Here is a 26,947-nt window from a genome sequence, read left to right on the forward strand (position 1 = left end):
ATCTAACTTCATTTTATATAGTTGTGATATATATATTAGATTTAGGCACACTCACTATATGATTGAATTTATATAATAAATAAGCATATTAAAATTTGAAAGGAATTGAACAAAAATCTTTTAAAAAATTAATTTGAGAAAAAAATATATTCATTTAAAAATAGGTCAAATTTTAACTTAAACATTCAAAGTTGAATCTCAATTGTTTATTTTAATTTATAATATTTTATATTAAATTATTTTTATAAGTTCAATTTATAAAACAAAAAAATTAATATAATTATTAACCCCGGCTGGAATCCGGCCCAAGCGGGGATAACACCTCTGCTGAATACTGATAATTACGATAATAATCAGATGAATCTGTTAGTTGTCTTCGCTGACCTCTGGATCTGTGAATCCATATCCTTATACAGACAACTACTACAAGAAATGGAGTAATGGATCGGGTTCTTTCGAAACTCAGTTTATAATTAAGGTACGTGTATATGCTTTTTTAGATTTTATTTTCCTTATATATGTATTCTCTCAATCTGTACTTTGATTCTTTAGATAAGATCCTATAGCTCTAATAATCTTCAAATTCGTTGTCTGACAGACAATTTATAATGAAACAAACAAGCATAGAAGTTGTGGTTGGTCTTTTTCAAATGAAGGGAAATCATGTAAAATCGAGGGATTTGATAGTGAACATTGATTATGAACTAGGTAAGCAAGCGGTGGCCGTGTATTTCCAGTTATTTTGCAAATTTTGGAAGCTTATTTGCGTTAATATTATGATCAGTGAGTTGAAATGGTTGCTAGAATAGAATCTAGAATCTGGAAATTGTTGATGGTGATAGTTCAGGATGGAACCCAAATCAACTTCCAAAGTTAAGTTGTCTGCTAAGGAATTCAATCCATGGAAACGAGTCTTCAATGTTTTCTCTTTTGGATTTCTCATTCTGTTATCGTCTATTGGTGTTTATTTAGCATTTAATTTTGTCAAGGCCCGAAATATATTAGAGAGTTCATATTATACTGTTGTAGTGGACTGTGGAAGCACTGGAACACGAGTGAACATTTTCGAGTGGGAAAAAGGGGGTTTAATCAGTGACAGTCTGCCGTCTTTGTTGCATTCTTATCCAGATGATTTGACCAAGGGTCCACTTGCGAAACAATCTTGCCACTATCATTGCATGCAGACCGAGCCTGGTTTACACAAATTTGTCGGTAATGCTTCAGGAGTGAGGGCATCTTTAGAACCGTTGATTGCATGGGCAGAACAAAGGGTACCTCATGAAAGACATGGACATATTCCCATTATTATTTTAGCTACTGCTGGATTGAGAAGATTGGTAGCCAGGGATGCTAAGCAGGTTCTGGATGATATAGAGATTGTTGTAAGGGAACATTCTTTTGTGTATACTAAGAACTCAATAAGGGTTCTGACAGGGAAAGAAGAGGCCTACTATGGTTGGGTTGCTCTGAACTATAAAATGGGTAGCCTTGGAAATTCCTCCAAAGCATCTACCTTTGGACTTCTCGATCTAGGAGGTTCATCGTTGCAGGTTGTGGTTGAAGTATCTGACAAGAATGACAATGGAAATGTGATGACATCAAATATTGGTTCAAATCATAAGGTTTTAGCATTCTCATTACCAGCATTTGGTTTGAATGAGGCATTTGATCGGACAGTCGTCATGCTCAGTCAAAATCAAACATATGGGCGAAATGTCTACAGATTTGAACTCAGGCACCCTTGTCTCAGTTCTAATTTTGTGCAAAATTACACTTGCCCTGGTTGTGCTATGCTGAACATAAGTGATGGTATGGAAAATTCTGAAACTCAAATGCATAAAACTCGGTTTTCTTCAACATATTTGATTGGAGACCTAAATTGGGAGCAATGCAAGGAGCTTGTGAGGGCAGCAGCAATGAACTATAGTGGTTCAGATTGGTCAGAACAATTTGTTGATAGAAACTGTGAAGCAAATTCATCTCCTAATGGTGGTAAGTTAGAAACATGCTCTCCTGCTTTTTCTAAACCAAAATGCACATTTGATATCTTTATGCCTTTATCATCACTGATCTTTTGATTCCACCATATTCATATAAAAAACAGCTTTTAATTTAGTGATATCTGGTAACATAAAAAAGGCTAGGCAGTTTGGCTTGGTATTTGTTTCATAGATCCAACTTAATGGCTATTATTTCTCAGTCCCACGTAAAACATGTCCATGGATTAAGAGTTCGTTTTTTTCTTTGAAGGACAATATGTTGATTTCATATAGCTGTGAATTGAAATCCCAATCCATGTTCATCTTATGAAGTGGACTTGTTATTCGTTGTTGGTTATTAGCAATGCTTTGGAGTTTCTGGAGGGACATGCTTGAATCATTTTGTGCAATAGTCATTGGCTGATAATGACCTTGCACTTGAACCGTTCCAAAGAAAAGGTTATTAATTTCTTATGGATGCAGATAGGAATATGCATTCTACCACTTGTGTTTCTTGATAATTGACTGCAGCAGATATAACATGTCTTTTGCTCTGTGCCAAAAACAGTTAATATTAAAAATATGATCATGATAACAATTCACAGTTACCAATGGTGTAGTAAGTGCAACCTTTGCTTTTTGGTTGATCTCACTGGCATACAAGTTGTTGGCTCACTATTTCTATGCTTTGGGTTATGTTCATGGGAAAATAACATGATTTTACCTCTATGTTTCTGACTTTTGAAAGCTCTTTAACATACTTGCATATGCTGTTAGGAAAACTAATGAAAAGATATGCTTTTGAGATTTTATTGTTTTAACCAATCAATTCTAATCTTTGTTTTTTTTGGTTTATAAAGTGCTCATTATAGTTGTCTTCTTGGTTCAGTTTGATTTTCTTTTTCCCGCAGAATGGATGCTGATAAACATTGCCCCTTCTCTTAGAGATTTGTGTTACTCTTGGGAAGAACTTTATACTCATATCACAAATCTTTATATTTTCTGCAGGTAACGATATGCTAAAATTGACATCTATTCTCCATCATAGTGGACACTTCCATGCATTATCTGGGTTTTTTGTTGTTTACGACATGTTAAACTTGAGTCCAAGGGCCAGTGTGACAGAGATTTGGAAGAAGGGTGAGCAGTTATGTTCATCATCATTGACCTAGTGGAACAGTGATTTCCAAAGACAAAAGTATGCTGGATATTATTGTTTTTGGGTGTCTTATGTGGCATCAGTTATTGAAGATGCTCTATGCCTTGGCAATGCAGAGATTGCATTTGGCCCAGGCGACCTTTCATGGACATTAGGTGCTGCACTAGTCTATCAGCTAGATACTAGGGAAGCTTCTGCAAGCATTTCAACTATAAGAAACTTAAAGATGTCATCTACAGTTTTTCTTTTAGTTCTGCTACTCTCCCTCTTCCTTGTTGTGCATTGCAGCCAAATAAAGCTTCCCATGCTGGGCAGGAAGGTTTCCAATGTCGGGGTACCTTTGCCATCTTATTATCTTCATGCAAAACGGTGATCACATTGATACTGAACACAGCAATTGAGTAATTGGTATAGTTAGCCTGATCGTATAGGCAAAACTCTTTTATTCATTCATTTGTTAGGTAGGAAGATTCATCGGAAAAAAAAAAACGCTGTATAAGTTGGAAAAGAATCTGACATTTTGTTTACATAGGTTTGGATTCTATAAATGCTTATATTGTTTAAAATTACATTAAGATATCTCAAGTTTTAGCATATATAATTACATAAGCTAGAATACACATGATTAAGATTAAAGATGTAGTTCCAGTATGGCACACGCACAAGAAGACAAAGGCAAGCGATGTTTCAAAAGGATGTTTTTCCAGCAAAACGAGAGGCATCAACATCCACCCAGACTTCATTGGTGCGGCCAAAAAATCTGAAGGGAGGATCATACTGAGCAATAGAGTAAGTGTAGTGAGTAGCAGATGTAGCGTTAGCCCATGGAGACAAGCTCAGACTAGTAGCCAGCTTCGCAGCCTCTTTGACCACAATATCATCCGTAGCAAATCCTGAGAACTTTCTCACAGCAACATGGTGAGAATCCCATGCGTAAGGTTTCAGGTTTAGCTCCAGAAGTGGGGTTGGTGGACTGTCCTGGAACTTGGCAGGCAAGTAAAATTGGACAACATAGGCTGATGAGTGAAGTGGCCCAGCTCCCGGGACTAGGCTCGTCACCACCGGCGATGTCATGGCTACCCGAGAATAATTCATATTCGCACCTTGTATAAACTGGAATAATCTGTCTCACCCACAAATTTATTTTAAAAGATAATCCTGAATTAATTGGCAAAGAATCAAGATCAATAATAAATTTGTTAAATTTAGAGGGGGTACCTGTGAAACCCAAATAAGGTGGCTTTTTGGAAGGAAAGGTCGTTAACGGTTGCAGACATCCACGTGGCGTCTCGGTAGTGTCTGATTTCGAAATCGGATTCGGCGTGTACCACCTCGTACTGTGGCGATTCAGTTGCCCCGCAGAGCACCGCCAAACATAGCAAGTTTATCACCGTTATCTTTAACCTTGGAGCTTTCGCCATTTTCTTCTTCAATATTTAGGTTTTCGGTGTTTGCTTAAGGAAGACGTTCTGTATTTAAAGAAATGAGAGTGTGCCGTGGATTAACTGATCTGTCCCTTATTGGTCAGTTGACTTCTTTACGAACACTATGTGGGTTAACTAACTATTCTCCCACGTCTAATATTATTTTAGTATAATTCTCATTTTTATTTGAATTTAAATTCTTTTTATTAATTTAATTTAATAATAAAAGTTCTATGAACTTTTCCGTTTTAAACTTAAATTAACCCAAACCCAAAACAATTCAAATTAAAAAGATACGAGAAGTTAGTGTTTTGATTGAAGAATGATTATTGAATCAAGATTACAAATGTGGAAGGAGGTCATCATTTTATCTCCCCCACTATTCAATGGTAAACACCACTTTTATCCGAACATTAGAACGAAGCTTTTTGTTAATCATTTGACCATGGTATTTGTAGAATTATTGTAAGTGATCTTTTTGAAGAATCTTAAGAATAAGAAAAATGGGATGAAAATGATAAGGTTAAAACTTGATCAAAGGTTAAGATTACACACACTCTCCATTCAAGAGGTTTTTAAGAGAGTTTCTTCATGTAAAAGTGCAAGGACATGTAGAATAGATGGGAGAAACTTTTTAAAAAACTCTTGAAAAGAGAGAGTGTAATCTTAGCCTTTAGTCAAGTCTTAACTTTATGTAAAAATCCAATCGCTATAAAATTTTAATTAGTAAATTACTTGGGGACTTAAATTGGAATTAGCCAAAGTTTCAAAACAACAATTATACCATTTTAAATCATATGTTAGGGGACAACATGATTAATTATTCATTAACTTAGATTAATTAAGATTTATTTGGTTAAAACATGATTAATTAAACTAAATGATAATTTAATCCTAGTATATAAGTTAATTTTTGGTGGAAAAAAAAGAGAATATCATCTCCTCCAACCGATTTTAGGCAAGAAAGAAAACACTTGATGTCGTAGCTAGGGTTTCAAGCTTTTCTTTTTTTTTTTTTACTTTAATTCAAGTAAGTCCCTAGCCATTTTTCTTTGATTTCTATGGAAATCGAATCATGAGAGCTTGATCTAGCTAACTCATTTACTAATTTGTGAAAATGTTAAAGTTTTAGAAAGTTTTCGGTTGAGAATTGAATGGTTTTGGTTTTAAATTGTTATAAATTAAGCTTAGTATATGAAAAAGACTAAATTGTAAAACTTAATTGTTAGTTTCGTACATTATGGACCAAATTGAATAAAATGGAAAATTGTCATGAAGTATAGGTAGGAATACGAAATAGAGGGTCCCTAATTAGTTTTGGTGAAATTAAATTTTAATTAGAAGTTTTAAATTGAAAGTTATGATAGTCCTAGTTTTAGGGACTAAATTGAATAAGTTGAAAATTTTGTGTAAATTGGTATTTGACTTTGATTTGGTTGGAAATGGTTGTATGATATGTTTTATGGTTATTCGTAGCTAACCACAACACCAAACAACCGAAAGGGAAAGGGAAAGGAAAAGCAAAAATCATCGACGAGTAACGTGCGAAACCTCGGTTTGTACTTTTATGATTTAGGATAGAAATGTTTGATTTTATATGCATGTTTATTGATTGTTTGACCCTTGAGGTGAGTCTATTATGATAATATAAAATGTTTTGATTGAATTTGATATGGAACATTGAAGTAGAGGACTAAAATGAATAAAATGGGAAATGATATGAAATACTTAAATTATGATATGTGATATGAAAATTATATTGCAATATATCTTATAATATGAAATATGTGTGTTTGATGATGAAATGGAGTTGTGATTGTGAATTTGAGCAAGAAACAATAGTTTTACTAAATTGAAAAATAATTGTTATGCGATAGAACAATATACATGTGTATGAAATGCACATGTGATCGAATATAATGTATGAATATGCGAGTGAGATGATTACAACTATGGAAATGTTATATATATAATTGATACCATGTAATCTTAGTAAAATTTTATGATACCCAAAAGATGATATAGCAATACCTCGGGCAATGTCGAGCCTTGGGGTCTTCTTGGAAAGGTGGATATCGTAATATCCAAAGAGGATATCGTGATACAACTGAAATGTGTCTCCAATCTTCCATATTGTTAGAGGTACCTTGATTCCAAGGTGTGGATATCGCGACACCCTTGGATTTGGTGTCGTTTTACTCGTTTTCAACATCCAACACGTCCCTACACCACTCAATCACACGTTAGGCCTCTCAGTGACTCTATTGGTCAAATTGAGTCACAAAATAGGCAAAAATTCACTTATTAACTAAAAATCTAAAAATAACGAAAAAACTATACAAAAGACGCTATTTTACTAAAGAATAAGCTTCTTCAGAAAAGCCTAATTTGTCCTATCAATTTGTGATAGATCAACTCTACCACACTTAACTCTTTGCTTGTCCTCTTGTCCTCAAGCAAACACACCAAACACGCAAAAAAAAAAAAGATGACCCTTGGACTAAATTAGACAATTAAGTTACATAGCAGTAAAACATCAAACTAGTACAAGAATTACCTCACATGCAACTAAAGAATGATAACTAGCTAACTTTTTTATTCTTAATGCAAACATAATTAGTTCACTAAGTTGAAATGTTAATAGATGTAGAGGCAACATAAATGAACATATGTACAGGTGTTGTCTATCAAAATAAATCATACGGATCACTCATAGATATTTAAAAAGAATTAGTCATGTTCGTTCAAAAAAATGCAAGCTATTTATAAATTATTGTGTTGGTGACTTATTTGAGTCCCAAAGATCTTCTAGGCTTGCAGCGTTTTGAGACTTAGGACAATCTAGATTCAAACAACATATACTCAAAATAAGTTCAAGCACTAGAAACAGTTAAGCACACGACATTGTTCCCTACTCATCCCTAATTTATTTACAAGCTCACTTCCTTATTTCTTCTTCTCTCACATACCTTATTTCTTCAAAATGATAGAAGGTATAACGTGAGATTAGTACCTGCAAAATCTATAATTGTAAATCAAAAGATTTTTATTTTTGAGCTTAATTTTGATTCAAATATATTCTTATTTATTTTCATTTTTTCGTTCACTTTATTTTAAACGTATTAATTCCTGTAATCCCTTCATTTTCTGTTTTTTTTCACACACAAAGCCACCATAATGTTTCTACTATCCCTTAATGTCTATGGATCAACATCCCTTATGTAGTGTAATTAATGAACGAGACAAAGAAGGATCGAGTACTATACTCATATTGGCTTGAGGCTTTGATATTAAGGCTCACCAGAAAAGGATACTTGAGGCTCAAAGATATAGGAACCAGGGGTATATAGCAATAGGTAAGCTTTTCGGCTTTAGGCTATATCAAACAATGCCTAAGATCTTTCCTGAATTAATCATCTAACAACAAATTTTTTAAGCATACATCTACTTAAACGAACAATTAGGAATTCAAATTATTTATCTACAATGATCCATATACTTTATTCATCATGTGGTACATTTTATATATTTTCATTTTGGTTATTGCCTCTCGTCTATTATACACATTAACTAATTGAACTAATTAATCTACAATTAAGAATAAGAAATTATCTAGAATCATTCAAAGTCTACAAGTTTGGCAATTCTATTTACTTATTAGATATATACAACTAATAACTTATTGCCTAATTATAGTCCAATCATCATGCAATTACACAAAAGAAAAACAAAAATGAAAAATATTTTTGGGATTTTTGAAAATTTTAAAACAAAACAGAAAATATTTTATGAATTTTTTTTTGAAAAAGGAAAAAAAGTTAAAATAAACACACAAACATACATAAAAACAAGAAAAATAAAACACATAATATTATGTGCACCCCCCCACACTTAGACTACACATTGTCCCCAATGTGTCCTAAGTAAAGATATGAGGTTACTGGACTTTCCTAAAATGGAGTACCAGACTAGCTCGGGGTCCACCTCCTTGTTGAAGCTCGAAATGTTGTGTAGTCTTTTAGGGTAACTTGCTAGACATAAGAAGAAAAAAAAAGAAAAAGAAAAACAACCAACACAGTACACAAAATAAAAATAATAAGAAACAAATCCAAAAGTGTTTAATAGTTTACATGTTGCATTAAAAATTTGAAAGAAAGTGCAAACACATGTAACTAAGCATTGGACGTGTTGTCCTCCAAATTAGTTTCATCAATTCTTGGTATATTTATTCCTTTGGGAGTGGTTTTCTTGGTGCGCAATTGACGGATGAGCGTGTTCTGCTCTCGGAGGTCAACATCCTATGCAGGTGTGAATACATTTTCCATAACCTTCGCATGTGATGTCCCCTCGTCACCCTTTGATGGCTCGTCATCTGCTGCCTCACCTTTGTCATTCTTCTTCACATTGGCTTCTCCTCTCCGTCATTCTTGCCCTCAGACGAGTCACTTGACCGGGCAGGCCATTGTATAGCCTCTGATCCTTGACTCGCCATAAATGTGTTCACGAATAGCTTCATTGCCTCATGCATTCAAGTATTGTATCATACGTCATGGCCTAACTGACATTGCCACTGTGTAGGTTCAACCTCAATCTTTTTCTTGTTTCTCGGCTTTTTCGCTGCTCGAGGTACATTTATTTTTTTCATTACTTTGTTGATTCTGCTCTTGAATTTGCTTCCTATGAAGCTCTTAGAATTGGTGAAGCAAGGAATCATTGATGATGCTGTAAGTGGGGTGATAAATCTGCTCGGTGGATGTGGTGTCTACACCAGCCCTTCGATACAGGTTAGTGATCAAGTGCGGGAAATAGATACGCACCTTACCACCCATAATGCAATGCTTCATCTGTTGATTGATCCATGTACCTACACAAATTCTTTTGCACTACAAGATAGAATATAATACGGCTGATCTAAAAACATTAACGTTATTAGTATCCAATGCAAGGTACAAACGAGTACATATAAATTGCATCCAAATTTTTGTAATAAGGAACATGATTGTTTGCTTAAAAGAGAGAGGTTATCCCAATGAAGCTTCTCACTTCCATTCGTATTTACCTTCCATAAGGTAGTTTAAATGGCATCTGTGTCGACGTTAGTAAAGTGGTTTAAATCAAGGGACAACATATCGTCCTCCTCGTAACACGAGAGGCCATAATATTCGCAAATGGTAGCGAGGAAAATGTCTCTGTTGGCATGCCTGACGTACACCCGATCACATTTAGAAAATTTTAAATTGGAGTAAAACTCAAATACTATGGGTACATTGACATGTTGCTTAGGAAACAAGCAAAAATCGTCCCACTGGTGAAAGTAGACTTCATCCTAATTTTATCATTAAAAGAGGAGGTCGGGTCAAAACAACATTCAGGGATGAACATCCGTCCCTAGGTAGTTTGATAGAAATCCATGGCCTCTTTTTGGGCAAATTTAATGCCATCGAATTCGAACAATAGAACTGAGGCAATTTGGGATCAAGACTATTTTCGTTGTCTCGGGGGAAAATTTATAATTTTCTTGATTTTAAACAAACAAAAACCAACTAACCAACTAGCCACAAGCAATCAATCAATGAATTAAAAACTAAAATTTAAAATGACAAAAATAATAAGAATAATTATTAGAAAATAAAGGAAAGGAAAACTTAGACCGCTTTGATTGTCGTAGCCGAGTGGATTGATTTGAGAAGTTTTAATAGAGGTCTTTATATGGTAATTAGACCATTAAAGAAAAGTATGTAGATTCTTGGTGACTCATCCATGAAAAAATTAGAAAAGGTCAAGGACTAAATTTGAATTTGAAATAATTAAATTAATTAAAAGATGATAAAAGAAAATATCATCTTATTATTGTCATCTTCGACCTAAAATTTTATGCAAACCCTAGGAGAGAGAGGGGAAACTTTCAAGGCTTAATTGGGTAAGTTCTCTTATCCCATTTTTAGTAATTTTGGTATTTTTGAAATCGAGATAGCTTAATCTCTCTATTTAAGGGATTAATTTGAAAAGTTATCAAGTTATGAAAATGGGTCATGGATGTATTATTCTGGAAATTAGAAATTTATGGTAGAAAATGAAAGATTATTGATAGATAAACAACTTTTACAAAGTGATTTTTGATGAAACATGATTTAGGGACTAAAATGAAAAGTTGTAAAATTTAATGAAAAATTTTGAAATTTTATGAATACATGTGCTGGAAAATTTGTAATGGGGCTTTTGTTAGGCTTGGAATGGGGAGTAATTTGCACAAGTTTCATTTTCCGGGCCTAAGGACAAAATCAGAATTTATGGAAAATTTAGGGGCAAATGGTAATTTTACCTAGGACGTAAATTGAGTCCATTTAAATATGGAATGTATGAAATTGATGGTTAAATTTATTTATATAGATCCGGACAACACTAATTCGAGGTTAGATAAATGAAAAGAAAATATTTCGGATTAGTAGACTTTTACGCGAACAAGTGTTGAGGTAAGTTCGTGTAACTTAATCGGGCATGAAATTATGTTAATTGAATGTTGTTTTTGTATGTAATGTGATTTATGTTGAAGTTCTTTACTTGCATTTTATGATGGAAAATTGATACATGCTTGAACTAGTGAAAAAGGGGTTAAGTCCTGATTGAATATAGAGTTCTGATGAGTAGGTATGCTTTCCAAAATGAATGAGGTCTTGCATTTGTTGCGGACGGGATTTAGCTTGAATGTGTAATCCCATTGACCTTGTTACAAAAAAGATTTAGCCCGAACGGTTAATCCCGATATAATACCTCTCGAGCATACGTTATGATTAGGGTTTAGCCTGGACTTAATCCTAATCGAGCTCTTCTGAGCATACGTTATATAAAGGATTTAGCCTAGACTGGTAATCCTGTTATATGATAAGTGGCTCAAGAGAGTGTTTCTTGGTTACGTGCCCTAAGGGGTACCCTTGAATAAGGAATTGACGGATTATTGAATCGTACACTTCGAGTGTACTACTTAAGCATCCATCAGAATTCAATGATTCAACGAATGTAAAAATCTTGAAATGGCATGAAAATCTTGATATGATATGATAATGACTTGAAAGAATATTGCTTATGGAAACATAACATTGTATGCCTAGATATTAATAAACAAAATTGGCAAGTTTAGTTTCTATTATATGAACTTACTAAGCATATAATGCTTACTTCGTTTTATTTCTCCCCTATTTTATAGTGCTCAAAAGCTCGTGAAGGTTGGAAGATCATTGGAGCATCGTCACACTATCAACTAGCTATTTTGGGTATACTTAGTAGAAATCATTTTGGTATAATGACATGTATAGGACAACTTGGCCAATAGTGGCTAGAAATGTTATTTTGTAACCTAGCCATTCGAATGACTAGTAATGGTTTATTTTGGCATGATTAAATAGGTTATGATGTTATATTCATATGTGATATGTTATGTATTTGTGATCAAATGATGCTAATGCTTAAGTTATTCCAAGGTAAGTTTATAAACACATATTCATGTAGTGATATGCCTTGTTGCATGATGAGGATTTCCCAATTTGAATGCTTGAATTGGTTGGTTTTGGATGTGTGTTTGAAACAGGTCTTGGGTGAAAATTTGGGTGAGAAATACATTGGCAGACACACGGGCTTGTGTCTAGACCGTGTGTGACACACGGCCTGGTAACATAGGCATGTGGTTAGGCCGTGTGTCCCCTACACCTTAATTTTGAGAAACAGAATGCTCAAATTGGGCACACGGGCAGAGACATGGGCATGTGTCTCAGCTGTGTGTGCCACACGGCCTAGTACACGGGGTGTGTCTTGGCCGTGTGAAACCTGTACGTAATTTTGAATTGAATTAATTAACCACATGGTCTAGCACACAAGCGTGTGGCATGGCCATGTGTGTAAGTCAGAGAGTTACATCGGGTCGAACACGGCATCCAACATGGGCAAGTCCCAGGGTCACACGGGTGTGTCCCTTGGACCACACAGGCGTGTGAGCCCTGCACCTTGAATTTTTTTTAAAAAGTAGCAAAAAATTCTTAGATGTCTCGATTTAGTTTCGACTCGATTCTAAAGCTCGTATTGGGCTTCGAGGGCTCGATCAAGGGACGTTATGAATGATCTTGGTAAATGAATAGTAATTTAAGTAGTTTAATGGAAAAATGTTCTGAATGTTTTGGTAATGCTTCGAAACCCTGTTCCCGTGACAGGTACGGGTTAGGGGTGTTACATCTCTATTGTGATAGTAAAGCTACCAAGATCTTTTAGCCTAGGAGGAACTCTCCTAGACACTACCGCGTTACATTCCTCATTAAAAGTGATTTGCTCTCCTCTCTCTATTTTCTTCTAATGAGACTTAACATCCATAAGGAATTTCGTGTATTTGGGAATTTTCTTAAGGGACTCTAACAAGGGGAGGTTTACATTTAAGGGTTTAAACATATTGAGGAATTGCAAGAACTCCTCACTCTCTTTCTTCTTCTCGTCTTTTAAACATGAAAGAAATGGTATGGCTTTGGGCTTGGTGGTGGTAGTGGTGGTTGAATGGCTTTATCATCAGTTTCAATTTGTATGGGTTCACTTTTAGGTCCTTCATTCTTTCCCACCCCACCTCCAACACTAGGAGTGCAGGTGCTCTCATCCTTCTCACTAATTTCTTTCTCCCGATAACTTGATTCGATAGGGTCCTTAACCACAACCCCTGATCTAAGGGTGATCACCTTGGTGTGTTCCTTCTCTTCCTTCTTCAGATTAGGTTTGATATTACTGGGAATTGTAGAGGCTAAGTTGTTTTGCAATAATTGCAAGACTTGGTCTAATTGACCAAGAATTTGGTGCACGTCTACCTTACTTACCCTAATCGATAATGGAGGGAAAGTATTGTAGGATAGTTTTCTCTCTTAATCTTGGGGTGCCCTAAAAGGTTATAGAGGCTAATATGGCGAATTGGATTTTAAAGTATTAAAGTTTTGGTTCCCTTGATTAGGAGGTCCCCTTTGGTTCCCTCTCCACCTAATGTTAGAGTGGTCACGCCATCCCAGGTTATAGGTGTTGGAGTAAGGGTTATATCCTATATTCCTCACGTAGTTAACCTCTATATGATTTCCTGTAACACCTTTGATCCGGCCCGATCTGTGACCGCCTTCGGGCATACTAGCACCAGAGTGTGAATACTATAATAAAATATAGAATGACAATGCGGTATCTGCAAGTATACAAGTCAAGATGTAATTGTAACAGCCTGATTTAAGGCCTAGTCGGAATAGTGGTCTCAGGACCACAAATCCAGAGTTGAATAAATTATTTTATTATTACTATTTTGGATTCATTGCATGTTTATATAAGTGTATGAAAAATTTGGTGAGTTAATTTTGACGTTTGCGAGTCTAATTGCGAGAAATGACTAAATCGCATAAAATGCAAAAGTTCCAAATTGATAGCTAAAAGTGTCAAATAGCTAGAGAATAAAAATTGGAGGTCTTTAAAGGACAATTAGACCCTATTGTGATAGCTTGGCCGACCATGGGAGGTAAAAATGTTGAAAAGTCAACATTAGGTAAGTTGATGACATAATGTATGATATAATAATGCCCTAAGCCTAGCTACCATCTTTTTCTTTCATTCTTTCTTCTTTACCACTAATTTTTCAGCCATTGTTAGGGGTTTGAGCTTCAAAAATTTCAGCAACTCGTTCCTCTTGCAAGTAAGTAATTTTTATGGCTTTTCTTGAATATTTTTGTACTTTTGAGACCCTTGGAGCATAAGCTTTCAAATGAGGGTACTATTTTGCAAAATGAATAAGAGTTTAAGGTTTATCCATGAAAGGATTTGTAATGTTTGCTAAGTTTTTGTGGAAGAAAATGAGTCTTGGGTGTCTCATAACCAACTTTTGTGAAAGGTGTTAGCATGAAAACACCTAAAAGGACCATTTTGCACAAGTTGTAAAATAGCTGTTAAATATGTGAAATAGTGAGAATGTGGAGTTTCTATAAGAGTAAAAAGGGTTCGGATAGGCTTAAGAGGTGAAGAAATTTGATAAAAATTGATTTTCAGACTTAGGGGTAAAATGGTCATTTTGCAAAAGTCTAGGGGCAAATTGGTCATCTTGCCCAATTATGAACTGTAGAGTGCCTAGATTGATAAAGTGACTAAATAAGTGCATTTTTCTATTATAGATCAAGAAATACCGAATCCAAACCTAGACTGGGGGAAAGCCAAGCAAAGCGACTAAATCGACTAGTCACCACATTTTGTAATTCGAGGTAAGTTGTATGTAAATAAACAACTACATTGCTTATGTATGTGTTGAATTGTATTTAAATTATTATAGCATGAATTGTTTGATTTTGGAAATGAGATAATATGATGAGAATAGAGATAATAGAATTCCCGAATGAACCTCAGGAAATAAATAGGATATTCATGCCATGACATTTGGGTCACTTGTGTGAGCTAGTGTAAGACATGTCTGGGACATGCATCGGCCACATTATGAGAGCCAGTGTAAGACCATGTTTGGAACATGGCATTGGCATTGAGACGAGTGCTAGTGTAAGACATGTCTGAGACATGCATCGGCCTCGAGACGTAAGCTAGTGTAAGACATGTCTAGGACATTCATCAGTTACGAGATCTGTCAGTGTAAGACCATGTCTAGGACATGGCATCGTCACAGATATACTAGAACTTGTGTAAGACCATGTTTGGGACATGGCGTCGATTTCTGACCCCATATTTGAGGCTAAATGAGTATCCGATAATGTTCCATATGGTTTAACGGTGAAAGTATGATTTAAAGTTAACTAGGAAAGTATAACCGTGTCGTGAGTGGTATAGGTACCTATATGGTATGTATGAAATGTGAGCTCAATATATGCTATATGAGGTGTAATGAATATTGATGAGTAAGTCTTGCTTATGCCACTTGTGTATTATGATACTTGTTGATGAATGATAAAGATATGTTGTATATTTATTTATGTGCAACTTAGTAAGCTTTATGCTTACTCCCTCTCCTTTTCCATTTTCTTATAATGCCGCCTATCTAGCTCAAGGATCAACGGAAGTCAGAGATATCGATCACACCATCAATTGAAGCTTTCGGTATAGTTTGATTTATATTTTTGAATATGGCATGTATAGGGCTTAGACTTTGCTATTTTTGTGTCATTGAAAACTGGCCAAATGTGTTGGCTTGGGTTGGGAACCCTTCATTTTGTATTAAGCCTTGAATGATGGCTAATATTCATTTTGATTTATATGCAAAGATGTTATTTTCATAGATGAGTAAAATGCACAAATGAAATGTTGTTTATTGTGGTTGATTTGGTTGCATGGGATAGTCTTATCTTGATTGTGGTTGCTATTATATTGTCCACACGGGTAGACACATGAACGTGTCTAGATCGTGTGTGACATACGGTCAGCCCCATGGGCATAAGGGTGTTCAATCGGTTAACCGGCCCGAAATAACATTAACCGTGTGGTCTAGCCGTGTGTCCCCTGCAGGTAAAAATTTCAAGTTAGTATGCATGATAGTAAACACATTGGCAGAGACACGGTCGTGTGTCTCAGCCGTGTGATGGACATGGCCTAGCACACGGGCGTGTGCATTGGCCGTGTGATATTTTGGGGATGCTGACGTTAGAAACAGAATGTCCATGTTTTTGCACATGGGCTAGGACGCGGGCGTGTCATGGCTGTGTGAAGGACATCAAACCAAGCACATTTGCACTATAATTTGGTTTGATGTTTATGAATTTGTCGATACTTTCTTGGATATCTCATTTTTCTCAACTTGTATATTCATTCATCATAGATCAATAACATATAATTGATAGTAATTCAATTCAAAACACATTTATTTGTATATAGACTTACCTCGTACGGATTCGGATTGACGGAATCGGTTACTCGACGACTTTCGACTTTCCCTGATCTAATTCTATTTTCTTTAATTCTTGATCTATATAAATTCAAATTTAACTACCAAATCACTCAAATCAATATAAAAACATATATTTAGGGCATTTTACAATTTAACCCTTATATTTTTACATTTTTACAATTTAATCCCTAATCACAAAATTAACAAAATATACAAAATTTCCAAATACTCATGTTAGGCCAAATTCTCATAGTATTCATATAAGTCTATATATTTCATTTATTTCACATTTTAGTCCTTCAATTTACAAATTTCACAATTTAGCCCATTTTACTCAAATTCATAAAAAATTCAAAGACAAAATATATCAACCCAACACATATCTTTTTTTTTTTCCAACAACTAACATCACAAAGCTCACAATTTCATCAATAGCATATTTCAAAATCATCAACAAAATAAAAAATTAGGCCATGGGCTTGATAGAATACAGTGCACGATTACAAAAATGTAGAAATTATCAAAAGCGGATCAAAAATCATACCTTAATCATCAATTTGTTTGGCTGAACCCTAGAAAGTTTATTTTCTTTCTTTTTCTTTGAATTTTTGGCAAGATGAACATAAAATGACCAATTTTTTTATGTTTTGTTTTAATTATATTAACATAATGTACTAATTACCATAATAACCTTAATGATAAAACATAAAACTCATTTAATTCATGCCCATAATAGTCCATTCAAGTTAATAATGGTCTATTCACAACATAAGGACCTCACATTTAATAAGACACATCAATTAAGCACTTTAACAAATAGTAGGCAACTTTTGCATTTTACACGATTAGGTGCTTTTATCAAATTAATCACACAAATGATCGAATTTTCATACGAAACTTTAACACATGTCAATTCACATATTTTAAGCACAGAAAATAATATTTAAATATTTTTCTTACTCGTATTTGTGGTCCTGAAACTACTATTCTGACTAGGGTCTAAACCGGACTGTTACATACTAAGTCTGGGCACAACAATTCATATTCGTTGGCCTTGCCATTGTGTTACCACTCTTACCATTAATTCATGATTTTCTACTTATCAATTAATCCTAACTTAATCATCAAGCACTCATGTTCAATCATCTTCATCTTTTTACCATATCACACAATTACTTATTGGCTATGACCATTTCAATTGATCCTAAAGCATTCATCATGCGCATATATCATAACACTAACCATTCATAGCAAATAAGCATGACTACTTCATCACATCGCAAAGCATTAGAACATAGCATGGATAGATAGACTTACAAACCATAATCAATATGAGCCACATCTCATGGCCATATACAATAAATTGATATAAGCCGATACATTTGGCTAAATCGTAAGAACTCATATCATAATAACTAAGTCCCTATACATGCCACTCACTGAAAGACACTAAAGGTTTATCAATACCCCAAAGGTGATAGCTTGATAGTGTGATGCTGCCTCTGACGATTTCCAACCTCGAGCCAACCTGACAACTCCAAAAGAAATAGAAAGGAGGGAGTAAGCTTTAAAGCTTAGTAAACCTGTATGAAAATAATAAGCGTTCCATGCCATTCTTTTACTTGAATTAATATAGTAGTCACGACATAGCATATATCACAAGCATCTTATGGTTATATCTACACACTTTCCATTCAAAACTCTTATCACACATTTACTTTCCCATGTCATAACTTATGAACACATAATTTGCACTATACTTCATGTTCATCATTCATTCAAACATAATTCACCACAAGGTCGTCATGTATCTTAAACATAATGCAATCATATCATTAGCATAGTGTACAATAAAGTCCTATAATCATAATTCATTCATTCGTATCTCATCAATGTCTCATAACCATAACCTTCTCATGTGCAACATTACCACATGTTCATCACATATTAAGCTCATTGCTTAGGAGTTTCGAGTACGTACTTGTACCCTTTCAACAAGATCATACATTCTCCTTTCTTTGACATAATCTTTGGATTACTTGTTGAACTTCTCTTTGGACTACCCGTTGAACACTTAGAATACTACAAGATACTCAGAAATTCTCATACACATAATAAGATGCCAAGGTCATATCCCAGATATGGTCTTACATAGGATCACATACCAATGCCAATGCCATGTCCCAGACATGCTCTTACATGGGATCTTACATATTGATGCCAATGCCATGTCCTAGACATGGTCTTATATGGGATCTCATTACTCACGGGCCTACTCACACAAGCTGACAGTCAGAACGTAACTACACGGGCCGCTCACAAAAGCTGGCAGGTATCTGTAACACATGTCAGACTACCCAGCCACAGGTATGACGTACAATACTAGGACCCAAAACGCCATAACATGTATCGCATATATCATGAACTCAGACCACAACTCAGGAGCTCAGATCACATATTTCCTAGTGACATGTCACTTGTATCCTAAACTATTCCTAAGGTTCAAACGAGATTTTCTTACTTATCACATTACTATTGAACTTGCTTGAAGGGTAACTTTTATAGCTCATAAAACTCATCACAGCATAAATTTTCATTTTATTTTACCTTTTCATAATTTACGCAATTCAACAAAACACCATGTTCCATCAACTTTCCATTATATACATGATCAATCATTACATAACACATAAAAGATATTTGGATTATCAAATATTTCATGATATATGCCACCATCATGTACATAACATCATAGACATATAACTCAACACAATCGAATTAACACACCAATTTAGGTTTCAACCACAAACAACGATAACATTTTCGTAGGAACTTACTTGTCAAATCCTCATTGAGCACATCCGTATAAACAATCTTACGGTTTATATAATAATAAATGAGCATTACAATTCAAACATAACATTTCATTATTATTATCACATGACCTTACCTTGAATCCAAGAACGGCTATTTATTCTGTTTCAGTCCATAACTTCGATCTTTCCCGATCTAAGCCTGAATTTCATTTTTCTTGATCTAAAAAATCAAATATAACTTATTTAAGACTCACATTATTCAAATAGATCTGAAAATTATACTTTGGAAAATTTACAATTTTACCTCTAAACTTTCCTATAATTACACTTTCGCCCCTAGGCTTGTAAAATGAAATGTGTACATTTTCTTTGTTACTCAAGCCTTGCCAAACCATTTTTACACATATAGCAGTCCATATTTCTCTTTTATTTCACAAGTCTACTACCCCTTTTACAACTTTTACAATTTGGTCCTTTACAAGCATTTTCATGCAAAACCACATAGTAAATGTAACACCCCAAACCCGGCCCAGACATTATGACCAGATCCGACATGCGTTCAAAACATTTTATATTATTGGTCCAGAAAAACTTACTTAGTGTTTTAAAAGATAATTTCATTATAGGTTAAAGTGAATGGAAGTCAGTGCACCGTGTAGGAAACAGGAAAAGAGGTGGTGAGTCCATCGGATCGCTTAGTACCAAGCTCCTTCGGATCCAATCCTAGACATGCATACCGCCATTGCCACACCTTAACGTCATGGATATTTCTAGGAAACCGATTTGATTAAGTCATTTTTAGGAAAAGTAAAATTAATTTTGGAAAATACTTTCATTGCGGAAGCTTTATTTGTTGTCGTGTTATTTTGAAATCAATTGTTGTTTTTGAAAATGCGCCCTAAAGCTATCCAATTTCAACGGTTAAAATAAGTAATACCTATCTTAGTAATACATATTAAAACCATCAAAAATAATTAAGCGGTCTTATTACATTTAAAAACCCAAAACTTCAAACGTAAATAAAAGGATGTCCAGTTCACCGAAGAAAATCAAACTTTCGAACGGTGGCCACTCCAATTCCCTCACGACTCCAAGCCCACTATGGTTGGGGATTACTGCGTGGATGAAAATAAAAGGGGTGAGCTTGGGGAAACTTAGTATGTAAGGAAAACCCATTCAAAGTCCAAGTCAGCTCAAGCCTATTGGGCCTAAGCCCATTCAAGTAACAGTGGTACTGGGCCAAAGCCCTTTTCAGACATAATAAACGGGCCTTAGCCCTTATTCAGATAACAAGATGGCCCATAGGCCCATTTCAAAATACATGCAACATCAATAAACATATGCAAGCCCATTTGGGAGACTACTCAACCCACCAACCACTACACTCCACCCGTATTCACCATACACTCCATGTGGGAATAGCTCAACCCACCCATTTAACACTCCACAGCTTGCTTGCCTTTTTCGCTCAGCTATCAAAGAATTGAGGCACTTGCTGAACTTCGCAAAGAGTTCCTTGTCCCTTAACACTTGCAGCACTATACGGAGATGCTCATCATGTTTCGCTTCAGTTTCAGAATATACCAGGATATCGTCAATAAAGACGACTACGAACTGATCCAAACATGGTTGGAACACACGATTCATCAGATCCATAAACGCTAGAGGAGCGTTCGTCAGTCCAAATGGCATAACTAGAAACTCGTAATGACCATACCGAGTCCTGAATGCCGTCTTATGGATATCTGCCTCCTTGACCCTTAACTGATGATATCCAGATCGGAGGTCGATCTTGGAAAATATAGAAGCTCATCTAAGCTGGTCGAACAGATCGTCAATCCTTAGTAGTGGATACTTATTCTTAATCGTCAGTTTTTTCAACTGGAGATAATCAATGCACATTCGCATCATACCATCATTCTTTTTCACGAATAGCACCGGTGCTCCCCATAGAGACACGCTTGGCCTAATGAAGCCCCTATCCAATAACTCTTGAATTTGAGCCTTTAACTCCACTAACTCCTTCCGTGCCATCCTATAGGGTGCGATGGACACGGGCGCCGTTCCAGGCAACAAATCTATTCCAAACTCAACTTCTCGGTTCGGAGGCAATTTGGAAGCTCCTCTAGAAAAACATCTTGGAACTCCTTTACGGTCCTAACCTTATCCACTGTCAGTCCCTCCTCTTCCAACTGACTTACAAATGCCAAATAGGCCTCACAACCTTTCCGAATCCACTTCTCGGCTCTTAATGCCGATACCACATTGGACAAATAATCCTTTTGCTCACCTATCACCATAACTTCCTCATCGTTTGTGGTCCTTAACACCATTCGTTTAACAGCACAATCCAGAGTCGCTTTATGCTTAACAAGCTAGTCCATTCCCAAAAATGAGATCAAACTCTCCGAACGGTAACTCCATCAGATCTCCAGGGAAAATCTTACCTTGAGTTTCTAAGGGTACATCCCTATACAGTTTGTCTACTCTAACCGAGTGACCCAAGGGACTTAGTACAGATACCCCACTCACAATCTCCTCAAAGCAGTCTAAGTCGTCCATAATCCGTTCTGTGGCCTCCAACCAATATTCCGCCACATTCGGGGCTATACCAGACACGCCCTTAAAGATCTCCGCTCCGTTAGTCAAGTCGTTCGAAATAGATCCCGAACTCCATTGCCCGTACTTGCCCCGCAACCCTTTCCAAAACACGAAGCATTGCTCGTGACAGGCATCATCCCGATCATGCGGTCATGAGACTCTACCTCATTATCGGTGGTACGGTGCATCCACCGCGCAAGATATGTCTCAAGACGAAGATCTCGCTCGAGCACTTCCTTGGTTCCATCCACGGCCTCTTGTACTCATATCGTATTATCTTGATTACAAATTTTTATGCATCAATTAATATTCCAGTGTTTATTACAGATGTTTTATGAATCGACAAGAGTTCGAGTTTGTTTTCGCAGAATCGAAATCTAGCTACGATTTCATCTCTTATCGATTTTCCTATGGTTTCGTAATCATCCTATCTAGAGTATCCTAGTAGGGTTTCAGTAAAGATGCATGATAATTCAGAAAATTATTCAGAAGAGTTCAGAGTAATACTTACAGACTTGAGCCGGAGATTCGGAATGCCACCTTCTAAAGATCTAAATTTTGAAAATCAAGTTTTTCGCATTCTTTATAAAATTTTCGCTTTCAAAATCTTTGTTTTGTAAACCTATTCCACACCGAGTTGTTGTAACCTAGGCTCGATACCACTAAATGTAGCACCCCAAACCCGGCCCAGACGTTATGACCAGATCCGACATGCGTTCAAAACATTTTATATTATTGGTCCAGAAAAACTTACTTAGTGTTTTAAAAGATAATTTCATTATAGGTTAAAGTGAATGGAAGTCGTGCACCGTAGGAAACCGGAAAAGAGGTGGTGAGTCCATCGGATCGCTATACCAAGCTCCTTCGGATCCAATCCTAGACATGCATACCGCCATTGCCACACCTTAACGTCATGGATATTTCTAGGAAACCGATTTGATTAAGTCATTTTTAGGAAAAGTGATTAATTTTGGAAACTACTTTCATTGCGGAAGCTTTATTTGTTGTCGTGTTATTTTGAAATCAATTGTTGTTTTTGAAAACGCGCCCTAAAGCTATCCAATTTCAACAGTTAAAATAAGTAATACCTATCTTAGTAATACATATTAAAACCATCAAAAATAATTAAGCGGCCTTATTACATTTAAAAACCCAAAACATCAAACGTAAATAAAAGGATGTCTAGTTCACCAGAAGAAAATCAAACTTTCAGAACGGGTGGCCACTCTGAATGTAACACCCCGTACCCGAGACCGTTGCCGGAGTCGAACACGAGGTATTTACGGACTTATTTCATTTATTTTCACAGTCCATTTTAAAAATTTCCAGACAAGCTGGCTAACTGCGTCACTATTACCTTAAAAATCATATCTTGAGTTCCAAAACTCGAAAACCAGTTTTGTAACTTTTACCTGAAACTAGACTCATATATCCATCTACAAATTTTTTATAAAATTTTTGGTCAAGCCAATTAGTACAGTTTATTAGTTAAAGTCTCCCCTGTTTCAGGGTTTGACTGCTCTGACCTTCATGCATTACGACTTATATATCTTCCTGTACAGGGCTTCATTACTTATGCCGTTTATTTCTAACGAAACTAGACTCAAAAAGGAATCTATACATATATGGAATGACCTCTAATTATCTCTGGTTAATTTATAGTGAATTTCCAAAGTCAGATCAGGGGATCCAGAAATCGCTCTGGCCCTGTTCCACAAAAACTTAAATATCTCTCAAAATACGACTCATATGATCGTTTCGTTTCTTCCATATGAAAGTAGATTCATCAAGGTTCGATTACATATTTTATTCACTATTTAATTCCATTCCTACTATTTTTAGTGATTTTTCAAATCCACACCACTGCTGCTGTCAGCATCTGTTTTTAAGGTAAACTTTACCTATTTCATGGTTTTCCATGAATCAACTAGAATTTGTCATACAAAGCACCAAAATGATCATGATTAACCATTCCAATGGCTAATCGTTACCAAACGTTTCCATACCTCTCAATCATACAAAGCACCAAAATGATCATGATTAACCATTCCAATGGCTAATCGTTACCAAACGTTTCCATACCTCTCAATGAACAACATACAAAGCGATTATAATGCTATGCTCAAAGTATATATAAGCCATTTTTGCATGGATATCCAAATTTATACAAAACCAAAGAGTACATGACCAACAACAAAAAGGGTAGTCCTATACATGCCATTTTCAGAGTTCAACCAAAAGTGTACCAAAAGGGCTTTGATAGTGTGGACGACTTCGACTTCGACAATCCCGAGTCCGATAGCTGACGAACCAAAATCTATAAAACAGAAAATCAGAGAAACGGAGTAAGCATTTAATGCTTAGTAAGTTTTGAGCAATGAAATTAGGCACAATTGAAGTATAGCATTCATATGACTAAACGGATAATTTCATATACACACATTCTCAAAATCATACCTACTTCACATTACCAACCCTTATATTCATACATAAGAGATCAACTTAACCAAAAGTCAGAAGCTCATTAATCGACTGAGCGAATACTATTTAAAAGGAATCAACTAATCCAATGCATATATGAAACATACCTCATCGTTGGGATTTTACGAGCATATTAATTGAAATTATTACAGCAAGATCGCTCATTCCCAAACCAAGTACCTTCGGGCTTTAACCGGATATAACCACTCGCTCAAATGCCTTCAGGACTTAGCCCGGATATAGTAGTTTGCACAAATGTCTTCGAGACTTAGCCCGGATATAGTAACTCGCACAAATGCCTTCGGGACTTAGCCCGGATATAGTAACTCGCACAAATGCCTTCGGGACTTAGCCCGGAATTAGTCACTAGCACAAATGCCTTCGGGACATAGCCCGGAATTATCATCCGAATATTCATGCACATATTGTGACACCCCTAATGTGACCCTAGTCGGAGAGTGGTTTCGGGACCACGAAACCGAGTCACAAGAATAATTAAGTGTTATATTCCGTGCTTATTGTATGTGGAATTGGTATGCGTAAATATTTCGTGTCTCGATTTTTATTAATTAGGTGCAAATTTATAAGAAAGGACCCATGTGCTAGGACTTGAAAATGTGATAGGTGTATTTTAAGTGGCCTAATAATGCATGAAGTGAAATAAATGGAGTTGCATGTCAATTATCCCATTCCCTAAGGTGGATGGCCGGCCATGACAAATTATATAAGGGAAACATGTTCCCAACATGTTTTACTAATGGATGATGTTAGAAATGATAAAATAAGAGTATGAAAAAAAAAAAAAGAAAGTGTTCATTCTTCTCCATAGGCTTGGCCGAATGTCCTAAGGAAAGAAAAGAAAAATTTGTTCATCCTTTCTCATCTTCTTGGCCGAAAATACTAAGGGAAAAGGGGGAGGATTTTTGCTTCATGCTTGGGTTGGAAGAGACCTAGAGGGAGATTTGGCTAAGTTTACATCAAGATTAAGGTATGTATGAGGTTGTGTTGGGAGTTTCATGCATGGTTTGGTTACTAATTTGATGTGCATGTTAGCCATGGCTCAAATCCTTGTTATGCCATGGAAATGGTATTTGGCCAAAGTTGTTATGGTGATAAAGCCATTGCATGCTAAGTGTGAAGCTTGATGATGATGCATGCAATGATGGATTGTCTACTCTTGAGTAAGATTTTGAGTTTCCTTTTGTGTTTAACCATGATTGAAGTTGAATGGAGCATGATTTTCATATTCGCCATGATGCATTCATGAACATGGTTCATGCTTCTTGCATGTTAGTTAAAATTTGTATTTTGGATGGCTATGGACATCTTGAAATTCGGCCATGCTCATATTGTATATATATGTTTGCACATGATGTTTTGGCTATGAAGTAAGTGATGAATATATTGGTTTAAAGAAGAAGATGTGGAAGAATGCTTGTGAAATTGCAAGCACAATTCGGCCTAGCACACATATAAGCGCTTGATGCTATATTATAAGTTTTGGGCCACAATGTGCAAAGCATTAACTAGTAAAATGCATGCTGTTTTTGTGAGGTATTAAGTGCAAAATTGACCTCAACATGTACATGAATATTCGGCCTTGGGTAGCCTATTGAAGGCCTTAGCTTTTCCTTGATGCTCAAATAAATTGTATTGAATTGCTTGATGTAGTATAAAATGTGCATGACCATTGTGTATTCAAGCTAAAGAGTGGCCATATGACCATTTAAAACTCCTTGTCATATTCGCCATAAGCAAGCACAATGAGGTTTTAATAAATTGAATTTGTTTGAATTAGCTCAACAGCTAAGAGGGCCACAATTGGACAAGGGGAAGGAAAAGGTGATCGAGTAGCCGAAAAAGCCGTTCGACAACATCCGAGGTAAGTCCTCAAGAAGTGACCTTACTTGAATTATGTGAGATGAAGTATGGATGTGTATGATTATTGATTTATGTGTGTATGAGAAATTGAATGATACCCGGCTAAGTCCCAAGGCGAATATGCTTGTGAATATATGCGTTTGAGCCTTAGTAACGAAAATGAAATATGTATGTCCAATGATTATTGATGTATGTGTACATGAGAAATTGAATAATATCCGGCTAAGCCTCAAGACAATTATGCTGAAATTATATCCGGTTAAGACCAAGGCAATTGTGCTAGTGGCTATATCCGGTTAAGACCAAGGCATTCGTATGAAGTTATTCTATCCGGCTAAGACCAAGGCATTTGTGCACGTGATTATATCCGGTTATATTACGAAGAATCTTGGGCTGGAGGTGAGTGTTGGTTGCTGTAATGAATTCAATTAGTACACTCGAAAAGCCCAAAGGATAAGGTACGTTATATGTGCATTGAAAGTCGACATGTTTGAGCAACATTCGCTCAATCGACTAATGAATTTCAGTTATTGAATTGATTGATATTTTGTGAAATTATATAATGATGAAGTGTGAAGTAAGAATGTGTATTAATGAAATGATGCATTTGGCTATGTGAATGTATTGCTGTAATTAGAGTTGATTATATTCCTTGAGACTTACTAAGCATAAAATGCTTACCCGTTGCTTTGGCTCTCGTTTTCTAGATTTCGCTCAAGCAATCGGAT

The 26,947-nt window shown here is 35.8% G+C and overlaps 2 protein-coding genes across 2 annotated transcripts; one reads left to right on the top strand and one right to left on the bottom strand.

Moving 5' to 3' along the window:
• The first annotated feature begins 252 nt into the window (after window positions 1-252).
• LOC108466100 (probable apyrase 7) lies at window positions 253-3,747 on the top strand. The gene is made up of 3 exons (XM_017766465.2): window positions 253-478; window positions 599-1,992; window positions 2,988-3,747. The coding sequence occupies exons 2-3, from the start codon at window positions 849-851 to the stop codon at window positions 3,149-3,151; spliced, it is 1,308 nt and encodes a 435-aa protein (XP_017621954.1). The 5' UTR covers window positions 253-478; window positions 599-848; the 3' UTR covers window positions 3,152-3,747.
• A 78-nt stretch (window positions 3,748-3,825) lies between these two features.
• On the bottom strand, window positions 3,826-6,694 carry LOC108466101 (uncharacterized). Its single transcript, XM_017766466.2, has 3 exons — window positions 6,572-6,694; window positions 4,357-4,565; window positions 3,826-4,261 (listed from the first exon to the last, which is right to left on the bottom strand). The coding sequence occupies exons 1-3, from the start codon at window positions 6,692-6,694 to the stop codon at window positions 3,826-3,828; spliced, it is 768 nt and encodes a 255-aa protein (XP_017621955.2).
• Between the last annotated feature and the right edge of the window lie 20,253 nt (window positions 6,695-26,947).

The sequence above is a fragment of the Gossypium arboreum genome, chromosome 3, assembly GCF_025698485.1.
Source record: "Gossypium arboreum isolate Shixiya-1 chromosome 3, ASM2569848v2, whole genome shotgun sequence".
NCBI lineage: Eukaryota > Viridiplantae > Streptophyta > Magnoliopsida > Malvales > Malvaceae > Gossypium > Gossypium arboreum.

Bases quoted from the DNA above. Each gene is read 5' to 3' on its own strand.
- LOC108466100 (XM_017766465.2), top strand. From the start codon at position 849: ATGGAACCCAAATCAACTTCCAAAGTTAAGTTGTCTGCTAAGGAATTC. The intron at 1,993-2,987 runs GTAAGTTAGAAA...TATTTTCTGCAG, and splicing joins AAATTCATCTCCTAATGGTG to GTAACGATATGCTAAAATTG.
- LOC108466101 (XM_017766466.2), bottom strand. From the start codon at position 6,694: ATGGAAGATTGGAGACACATTTCAGTTGTATCACGATATCCTCTTTGG. The intron at 4,566-6,571 runs GTATCATAAAAT...TAAATATTGAAG, and splicing joins ATTGCTATATCATCTTTTGG to AAGAAAATGGCGAAAGCTCC. The intron at 4,262-4,356 runs GTACCCCCTCTA...TGGGTGAGACAG, and splicing joins ACCTTATTTGGGTTTCACAG to ATTATTCCAGTTTATACAAG.